Source organism: Balearica regulorum, chromosome 16, assembly GCF_011004875.1.
Source record: "Balearica regulorum gibbericeps isolate bBalReg1 chromosome 16, bBalReg1.pri, whole genome shotgun sequence".
Taxonomy (NCBI): Eukaryota; Metazoa; Chordata; class Aves; order Gruiformes; family Gruidae; genus Balearica; species Balearica regulorum.
The window spans coordinates 7,813,244-7,823,919 of NC_046199.1; the positions used below are offsets into that span (position 1 = coordinate 7,813,244).

General features: G+C 39.2%; 1 protein-coding gene across 2 annotated transcripts in view; it reads left to right on the forward strand.

Moving 5' to 3' along the window:
• Positions 1 to 10,040, forward strand: part of LOC104629937 (protein-glutamine gamma-glutamyltransferase E) — a 29,133-nt gene extending 19,093 nt beyond the window's left edge. For both annotated transcript variants that reach the window (XM_075768617.1, XM_010306835.2), the window contains exons 4-13: positions 488 to 606; positions 1,107 to 1,235; positions 2,714 to 2,891; positions 3,056 to 3,191; positions 4,088 to 4,191; positions 4,674 to 4,919; positions 5,258 to 5,563; positions 7,274 to 7,431; positions 7,637 to 7,770; positions 9,701 to 10,040. In XM_075768617.1, the coding sequence (XP_075624732.1) occupies positions 488 to 606; positions 1,107 to 1,235; positions 2,714 to 2,891; positions 3,056 to 3,191; positions 4,088 to 4,191; positions 4,674 to 4,919; positions 5,258 to 5,563; positions 7,274 to 7,431; positions 7,637 to 7,770; positions 9,701 to 9,848 (1,658 nt within the window). In that variant the 3' untranslated portion in view covers positions 9,849 to 10,040. The remainder of the gene's footprint in view (positions 1 to 487; positions 607 to 1,106; positions 1,236 to 2,713; positions 2,892 to 3,055; positions 3,192 to 4,087; positions 4,192 to 4,673; positions 4,920 to 5,257; positions 5,564 to 7,273; positions 7,432 to 7,636; positions 7,771 to 9,700) is intronic.
• Positions 10,041 to 10,676: the final 636 nt, after the last annotated feature.

A 10,676-nucleotide genomic window follows, 5' to 3' on the forward strand; every position in this document is an offset into this window, starting at 1 on the left:
TCTCCATTTGATCTATACTTCTTTAATACAGGGGCTGAACATTCACCACATAATGTATCAGTGAGAAAAGAAAAGGGTTTAACAATTTCTTAGGACCTTCTACTACATGAAGTCAGCCCTGCATCATGCGCTTACTGGAGAGCTCCTTGCCCTAAAAGATTATGTTCTTAACTTAAGCAGATTAAGTTCTGCTTTTGTCAGAGCTTCTCTACTTCTGCACAAGTTTAGAAGAGTGTGTCTGGTCTCTGTAGAACCAAGAAAAGAGTCATATCTACCAGCCGCCATCTTCTCCCAGTGTCATACCTCTGTCTTCACTCAGACACCCCCCACCTCTTTAATTATAGGAAATCCTGAGTTTCACAAACTGGTTATAACAGCAAGAGCAGCAAAGGGTGGATATCTGCAAGCATTCTCATTGATGGAGACCAGGGCTCCTAAGGTTTTATTTTCCCTGCTGTGGTTGTACATACCTGTTTTGGCTTTCCAGGTGATGATGTGTTCATGCCTAACAAGGCTGAGTGTGAGGAATATGTGCTAGAAGAGTTTGGCATCATTTTTGCAGGCAACAAAAATCGTATCAACAGCTTTGGATGGAACTTTGGCCAGGTAAATGCAGCACTGAAACACCAGACAGTGTTTCATGCTCTGAGTTTCACATGAACTGGGTGGCCAGGGCTTGTTTGCTTTTTCCAGTTCATTGCAGTCATACACCTCTGAAGAGCAGGAGTCTGGTATTGAAGTCAGAACTCATGCCAAGCCCTGTTATACTGATTAATGTGAGGATTTGTAATTGACTAGTCAGTGATACGACCTAGGGCTCGGAGGTGCAGCCAGCAGAAACCTTAATGTCCGCTGGGTTGGAAAGTACTGTAGCAATGCTGAGAGGCAAAGTCCTGGCCTTAAGTCCACGGATTCCAAGTTTTGAAAAGTTCTTTGATTTCTTATCTTCACAGTTTGTTGAGGCCACATTTTTATATGGTAATTACTGGCTGAGCTGCAGCACTTCATTTGGTGATTAAAAAAAATTTAAACACTTATATGGCTCTACTTATCCTGATTTTTAGTAATCTGTGTTTCCAAAATACTAACTTATTTCTATAACATAGTTTCAAGAAGATATTATCAATATTTGCCTTTCCATGCTGGATCGAAGCTTAAACTATCGTCAGGATCCTGTCACAGATGTATCTCACCGAAATGACCCCAAATATCTGGGCCGCGTTCTCAGTGCAATGGTAAGCAACATGTTCAAAAAGTCCAACTTACTGATTGTTCTTTTAAGGTAGTTAGTGAAAGTAAGTATGAAGACACTTCTCATAAAATTTTAGGCCACTGTATGCACCAGAAATGTGGGCCAGAGAAACACCTAAGTAGCCATCTGATCTCAGCCTGCTAGATTTCATCTCATCTGTAGTATTTCTGATACTTACTACTTTGATGATCCAGTAGTCAAACCAAAAGTATAAGACACAGGGTGGTATGTCGAGGGAGCAGTCCTTTGGAGGTCTGTAGTCCAATCTCCCATCTGAAGTGGAACTACAGTGGTACTAGATCAGCTCAGCCATGGATTTGTCAGGCTGCCTTGAAAATCTCCAAGGATGGAGGTTTCATGGCCTCTCTGGGTGACCAGTCCAAAGCTGTGCTACCCTCTTAGTGAGGAATTTTTCTTTTATGTCAAACATGATTTTTCCAAACTACAACCTTCTGCTGTTGCCTCTGGTTATATAACCTGCCAGAACAGAGACAAGTTGGACTCTGACAACTTAGTATGTTGCATTTGAGTAGTTGTAAGCTGCTATTACACTCCTTACACTCCCCTTATCCCCTTCTTAACCAGACTGAGCTAGCCCAATGCTTTCAACTTCTCCTTGTAGAGTGTGTGCTCCAGGGCCCCGACCATCTTGGTCGCCCTCCTTCACTGTCTCCACATCCCCTTGAACTGAGGGACCCGAAACTGGAGACAGGATTCCTGGCACAGCCTCACTAGGGATAATTAAAGGGTGTTAACAGCTTCCCTCAATCTCCTGGTCACTTTTCCCAAAGTAGCCCAGCGTGGGCTTTCCCTTTATGATGAGAGAGCACTGTTGGCTCAAATTCAATCTGGCATTTGCTGTAAGTCCCAGGCCCCTTTCAGACAGGCTGCCACTCAGCCAGCTGTTTCCAAGCCTGCACCAATGCATGGGGTTATTCCACCCCAAGTTCCAAAATCTGCACCTTTTCTTCCTGAACTTCATGAGGTTTCTATTGACACAGTACCCAAGATTTTCAAGGTGACTGTGTCCCATTTGTTGTGTCAGCCACTTCCCCTAATTTAATGTAAATTTGCTGAGGGCTGAACTCCATCATGATCCAGGCACATTCTGAAAGCTTAGCTGCATGATATGCTTTGATGATGCCATTCAATCATACAGTGGTAAAGTTGCCACTTAGTATCAGGAGGGTTCACTGAAGACTGGTGTTTGCCTTCTTGCCTGGTGCTACTGTACTTGAGTGGGAGAAACAGTGATTAAATGCTCTCCATTTCTTGAGAGGACACATATTTCATTTCCTTGAAAAGATAAGGCTTCTTCCTGAAGGCCAGCTGCATGAAGCTGTGACTTTTGTCCATTAGAATGTCATTCGAGGCTTTTCTCCTGCCCACTCCCCTACTACTACTACATCTGTTGTAAACTGTTAGTTTATCTCATTATAAATTTAGTGAATATTTTTACAGGTCAATGCCAATGATGACCAAGGGGTGCTGCTAGGAAACTGGAGTGGAAATTATGATGGTGGGAAAAGTCCAAGCAGTTGGACTGGAAGTGGTGAAATCCTGCTAAACTGGAAGAAATCGGGATTCAGACCTGTTAAATATGGACAATGTTGGGTTTTTGCAGCAGTATTGACTACAGGTATGTTTTATGTCATGTACATAACTGACACTGCACAGATTCTGTTAAAAGAAGCACTAATAATGATTCCTACATGAAAGTCTTTCAAGACATTGGTATGTTATATCAAATGTCATATTCCAGAAATACTGCTTTCTGACTATGGTTTTCTATTCACTCTTCAGTGCTTAGATGTCTGGGGATTCCCACTCGTACAATTACAAACTTCAGCTCTGCCCACGATGCAGATGGAAATCTGCGCGTGGATGAGTTTTATGATGCTGCTGGAAATCATTTGGACAGGTCCGCTGACAGCATATGGTAAGGCTTTACGATATTTATTAGTAGGACCTATCAGTGCCTATAGAGGTGCAAAGTATAGATTCTAATGACAAATGCTTTGTTACCTTCTTAAAAATTGCCTTAAAAACAACTACATACACACAGGATAAATAAAAAAATACTACAAAATAATATTGCAAAACTTGGTGTTTTCACTCTTTCTCAGTTAAACTGAGAATTGTGACATGAGTTATAACAGCTAATTGAAGCCAGGGCAGGCAAAATTACAGTTACAATGCCACAAATGACTGAAAATTTGTGATATTACACTGGAAATATCAAACAGTGGGACTTGACTTAGTTTGGAACTATTCTTCAAAAACAGTTCACATTAAACTGTAAAAGTTCAACAAAACTAGCTTCCCTGCCTTTTTTTTTTCTTCAGTGACATCATTTGCAGTGAAAAGAATTTAATTATTGTCACCATTGAGCATCAAATGCAATTCAAACAAGCTTGCATTCAGCAAAGAAGAGGTGCAGACCCTCACTTTTTGCCTTGTTTACTCCCCTGCTTGTTCTGGACCCATTCTAAATATAAGCGATCAGTATAACTGTAGCATTGTGCTATAAGGAAAACAGCTAAAACTAAGGAAGTGCACGTGCTCAGAACTTTTGGAGAAAAAAAGGCTCAAGACATTTTGTATAATTTTACAAATTTGCTTTCTGCCCTTGAACATTTATGTCTGTTCCACAATGCAATTTTCAGCTCCTGTCTGGTTAATATAGTCAGGATCAGAGTGGAAGCGGACAGTCTCAGATAAGAACCTATGCAAATTAAGGCATTTAATACATTTAACTAAGACAGCTGATTAATGGATGTGAACAGGAATTAGAAACACATAATAGTAGCTTACTTTGTCCATTCTTGCATGTAGGAATTTCCATGTCTGGAACGAAAGCTGGTTTTCCCGCAGTGACTTGGGCCCCTCTTACAATGGATGGCAAATTCTGGATGCAACTCCCCAGGAAGAAAGTGGAGGTACCCAGATTTTATTTCAGGAATAATGTTGAAAAATTTTAAAGTCAGTCACTTTCAGAGAGAAGAGAAGTGAAAAAAAAATAGTAAAACCATTGTAAAAGTAATTTCTTATTCTGCTTAGAAATAGAGTGGCATTTAAAAATACTTTCTCTCTCACATTAGAAAAGCCTCAGATCATCTGTGGACACCAATAAACAAACTAGACTTCTAGGAGCAGTCTTTTGCAGCAATTCTTATATTTCCAATAAGGTATCCAGAGCTATTGAAAATCAAGGGGTAACAGAAAATAAATTGAGTGTACCTTCAGAATAAACTCCAGATAACTTGATGATTGGCCTGGTATGAGGCTCTATATGGATGAAATGGCTAGAATGGGGCAACAGCACTAAGCAATTCAGGAGTCATTGGTAACTATCTGTCTAGTTTTCTGCTTACTGTCAAAGAGTTGATTAGGTCTAAATTATTTTTTTGTGATGCTGTAGGAATTTATCAGTGTGGCCCTGCCTCACGGAACGCCATCAAAGAAGGAGATGTAGATCTGGACTACGACTGCCCATTTGTATTTGCAGAAGTGAATGCAGACTGTATGTACTGGAACTACGACCCTGCAACTGGAAAGAAAACATTAATATTTTCCCAGTCTACCACAGTTGGCCAATCCATGAGCACAAAGGCAGTCGGTAGAGATGATCGGGTAGATGTCACCAATGATTATAAATATGAAGAAGGTAAATAACAACATTCTGGTTCTTCTGGTTACAGAGCTGCTTCATGCTCAAACATATATAAAATTTAGGTTAGGAGTCTCTTAGTCGGCAGTTTTGGACATGTATAAGGTAGGAGCAAAATTTATATTCGGTTTATTCAGTTCTACCAGAAGAGGGAAGAGAAAGTAGAGTAAAAAACACTTCCTTACCCTTTCTGATATGGAGCTGCTTTGTGGGACCTAAATAAGGCAAGTCTATAAGTACAGACACTATGTTCTGCTGGCTTCTCTCTAGCACTCACGTAAAATAAGAGATGCATGTTAACTGTTGAGGATAATTTTCATGGTTCTCTCTGACAGGCTCTAAAAAAGAAAGAGATATTTTTAAGAAAGCCCGTAAGAAGCTGGGACTTGAGGATAAATTTGATCCTACAGCACCAACACCACAGGAAATCGATCAAAAGCCTGACATCTCAGGGAAGTTCAAGGTGGATGGCTCTATAGAAGTTGGCAAAGATCTCAATCTAATTCTGGTTCTTGCAAACTTACAGTCCGATGCTAAGACTGTTGATGTAAATATGACTGCTTGGAGCACTGTGTACACTAGAAGACCAATTAAGGAGATCTGGAATGACTCCATATCTGTCACACTGTCTCCTAAGGAAGGTAATTTTTCAAATAACTTTTAATCATAATTGTATAATTGTTTTATCAGTAAATGGGCATTAGAAGCTGGTCAGCTTGGGGGTAAAAGCTCTAACAAACTGCAATCTTAAATTTCTATGCAGAAAAGGCTGAAAAAAAAATATCGCACTTACAAACATATTAAAAAGGCATGTTTCACAACATAATTTCCTTAAGTGCTAGTCACATTTTGGAAATGTGTCTCAGGAGTGAAAAGAAGATGGTAAATAAACATGAAGTTTCATTTAACAAAATTAGCATAAAAAAGATAAGGACGACATAAAAGTATAGAAGTCAACTCCAGCTAAATGTGTTCTGATCGATTATGAGGGATCTTACTGAAAAGTAACAGGACATGGCTAACAGCAGAAACAAAAAACCTGACCCATTAGCACCTTAGAGTGGAATTAAAGTGTGAAGAATAGAAATAGCTGAAGTAGCCCACTAAGCTCCACAGAAAAGAAAGTTTGTATCAAAGAACTGCTGAGGACTAAAGGGCCTCAGATTTTTTAATTTTTTTTTCAGATGGAGTTTGATAACACTATGGAAGAAATTCTCTACCTCGATATGAGTATTGTTGGAAAGATGAAATTAAGTTACTGTTAGGAGCTTGGGATAATAGATATATCAGCATCTCTAAAGTGAACTGAAAGATCATTGATTCACAACTGATACTATATTGTATTAATCTTAGGCTTTGAGTCACTAGCGAGAAGCAGAAATAATATTTCATTTCTTTAATATGCAATTTGACTTCTGGAGTTGGGATCTATCAGCTTCCTCTAAAGCATTAGGAATTAGGCTCTCGGTGAAGACAGAGTTTGTGTGCCGAATGGCATTACAGTCATGCAGCACCTTGTGGTGTCTTGTGCTCACACAGGCTGCATTAAACCAGTGAATTTACACTCAGCAGGGAGGTTTGTCCCAGATCTGATGGCAGAGACTATTTGAAGAGATTTTTGCCCTCTTCTGGAGGTATGCTCTGTTTGTTAGGATTTGTACTTAACAAATCTGTTGCTACTGAAGGAATCTAGGAAATTCACATTCCCCCCATTTTCTTGCTTGCTGTTGTGGGACTTTGCATTGCTGACTTGTCATCTTTCTTGTATTTTTATACTGCTGGAAAGTACTTTGTGGCTCATGGTGTTTGCATGGAGCATAGCTGCTCTACAGTTCTTCTGAACTTGATGTTTATTGTACAAATGGGTGAAAATGAGGAATTGCCTGGATTCAGAGACAAAGGAGATCCCTTCCCGTCCTTTGAATTACAGCATGGAAATTACTGTAAAAACACATGATAATGAAAAGCAGACAGGGCTAGGAAAGACAAAAGAAGCTCATCTCAATATATCATGAGCAAATAGGACTGATGAGGCCTGTCAGAGCATGTCCCATAACAAATGGAGTGGCACTGGCAACCTCCTTAAACCCCAGCTGTCTTATCTTTCAGAGCAATTGGGAGGAAAACAAGCCAGGCAATATAGTAGTAGGGATTGGAGGAGGGATAACATTGAAGAAATCACTCACTCTCTGTAACAAACTGATACATTTGCGTGAATTGAGTTTGGCAGTGATGGCTGAAGGCCTTCCTAGATCCAGACACAGCATAAAAGGAAAATATTAATATTAGGTATGAAACTCTGTGGGCTTATAAAAGGGTGTATCAATTCCTTTTTTTTTTTTCTGTTCCAGAGAAAGAATTTCCCATTAATATACCATATACTGAATATCAACAGCAGTTAACTACAGACAACATGATCCAAGTAACGGCTTTATGTCATGTAAAAGATGGGATTCAAGTGCTAGTGCAAAGAGACATCAGCCTGGACAGTCCTGCCATCGACGTACAGGTAAATTGCTTTGTTCTAACTGCAGTGGCAGAGTAGGGTGAAAATGAGCTCTTATAAGCACTTTCTTCCCCAAAAGAGATGTTCTGCTCACATTCTGCTATGGTCCATCATAGCATCTCATAATATCTCCTCTTCTGATGACTGTGAAGGCTCGGATAGAAAAGAATACTGAGAACCTGGCCTTTCAAGCATTTTCTTTGCACAGGTACTTGGTGAAGCAAAAGTGAATGAAGAAGTGGATGTAGAAGTGATATTTACCAATCCTATTGATACAGAAGTGACAGACTGTGTCCTGCAGGTAGAAGGCAATGACCTGCTCAGAGGAATCCTTACGATAGAGTAAGTATGAGAAATGCCTCCTTCCTGCTATTAGAGATACATGAGCAAGAACGTGGGCATGGATGGCTTAGAACTGAACAGTGGGGTGAGGCAGCATTTTCTTCTTGCTGTAACTTGGGAGGCCAGTCAATATAACATCTCATAATGAAGCACATAGTTTTGAACCAGCCCTTCCTTTAAGTTAGGCTTTGGCTTCATAGTTTGGGAGATCAAATAATTGCTGTCATAATTGGTCAGAACTTGTTTTCCTGCCTATCTAGCAGAATCTCACAATTCCAGAAAAAAACCCATGCTTAGCCATGCAGAAATTTTGCTGAGGCTGTCTATGCTGCGATAGGCCAGATGGGTTGAACCTTCTTGTGCTGATCATAGGGCCAACAATAGGATACGTGACTGTTTCTGTCCATGCTATACCCAAACTATAACATATATTAACCAGGATTTTTTCCCCCCACTTTATTAAACTGGCTGCAGGTGGCCATCTGGGTGTTCAGCCTTCTAAACAATTACATCAAACTGGTAGAGATACACATAAAAAGCAGATGCACCGGTGTCCCAGCTTTGGGAACAAAAATAAACACAGATTGTTTGACACAGGTTGTGATCTCAAAGGGTGGCACCTCTGAAAAGTACAACCCCAAGTATGCTCCATGCATAGCTTTTCCAGACACAATAAATCACCACCAGTGAGGATAGTTTTTAAAGAACAGACTAAACCATGACCAGCAGCTACTCCTTAGATGATTGAATTTACTAAGGCCTGGAACGTGAACACAGCTGAAATCCATGCGTCAGGAAGAGAATAGGAAAAATGGTGAATATTACAATAAAAGTTTGGGTTGGGTTTTTTAATAATAAAAGAAAACGCACTTTTCCAAAACAAGAACTACAAGCACACTGATTTTCAAGCTCTGCTTTCAGAACTCTACAAAATAATTACATTAGGAGATTAATAAACAGAGTCAAGAAACTATTAAATGGTGTTGAGATGGTGAATGAGAAGACTGGAATAAAATAGGTTCCTTTTACTATAGATTCCAAGTTCGTCTTTTATGCTTTTGATTTTGTATCTTGTCTTGCTCTTTTTCCTTCAGTATTTCACAACTGAAACAGGTTAAATTTTCAGACTGTCCTCCACTTTGTATATATACAAAATTGCTCACAAATTTTGATGTATGCTAGCAAATGCAATTATTTCTAAAAAATATCTGGGATATGGAAGTGTGCTCTTTACCTGAATACACACCCAGAGGAACTTTAACTGAATACACACACACACAAAACACACACAATTAAACAAACACACACAGCAACCTAACATTGCCATCTGCACTTGAGCAACTAGGAATGGTCTATCCCATAATTTATAAGCTCTCCTGAGGGAATTTAGCAACCTCACGTTGTCTGTCACATACAACTTTTATCTTCAGGCAAGAGAAGACAATATGACAGGGTAAGGCTGTTTGGGAAAACCATAAACATGAATTTCCAAGAATTACAAAATATTCTGGTTTAAAACATTTTAACTTCCATTCAGAATTTCCTGCTGTGTAAACACTGAGGTGTTCTTCGTATTATAATCTGTTCTAATTCAGGAGTTTGTATTAACATTCTTCATGGTCTCTCTTTTAATAATTCGGTGATGTGTTTTACATCCTCAGTTCTGCATGAAGTAGTCAAGACACTAGTATGTCCCCCTTTGTGTGCTTATCTGGGTCACTGAATAATGTATTTGTGATACCTTAATGTGCGGGTTTGAGGATTTAAATACATATCGGATAGCGAAGTCCTGTATGGTCTTTTCTTGGCCATCCTACACTGAGGTGATAGGAATTCTTACTTAAGATGGGAGATGGTTAGTGAAGAAACTCAAGCATGATGCATAACCCTGTTTGCAGCTTATATTTTTCCCTTTGTTTCCTATTTTTAGCGTACCACCACTGAAAGGCAGTGAGAAATCCAGTACAAAGTTTAAACTCATCCCTACTGAGACGGGTTCCAAACATCTCGTTGTTAATTTCTCCTGTGATAAATTTGCAGATATCAAGACCTTTAAGATGGTAAATGTGATTGACTAACATGAAGATATACAGTGAGCGGTCTGTGCATGTATAAATTAAACAAAATGTAGTAAGAAATCTTGTATAAGAAAACAATGAGAAAATTAGCAAAACAAAATCCTCACTTCCTGTGATAAGGGGTTACCAACATCATATCATTAACATTTTACATTGTAATTTTAAATAAACTGAGGAATAGTTGATTCCTCATTTACTGTTGTGAGTGTCCATGTTATTAAAAAGAGCATCTTGCCTTCTATTCAGACACTGTTTGACTTTTGTCTGGTTTTCTTTGGAAATCATTCTTTCTGGCTCCAGATCTCTCTGCACAAATGTTCATAAACTCATAGAATCATTTTGGTTGGAAAAGACCTTTAAGATCATCAGGTCCAACCATTAACCTAGCACTGCCAAGAAAACTCATTTTTACACATTCAAAGCCTTATACAGTGGACTTGCAAAGCAGTGCTTCTCCTTACTGCAACCACGATACTAGAAAGTAGCCAGGATGAGTTGCACGATCGATGTTATTTAGCTTTGTCTTTTTTTGCTGCAAAGACTGTCCTGACATTTTTCCTTTTTTGGTAAATCATGGTCACCAAATGAGGCATGTTCAAAAGGAATTTGGGTGGTGTGTGATTGAGAGCCATTTGACAAACATGTTGAGATAATTTCCCAATTCAACATATATGATATTTTTGCATGCTGATATTTTGCACTTGCTGCATGTCTTTTTTGGGAATCAGAGGGAAAGTAATCTTAACTCTAGGGATATTTTGACTTGAGAAGAGTTAGGAATTCTTCGCTATAGGTTGTGTGTCAGGAAGTCATCTTTCAGAGTTCCAG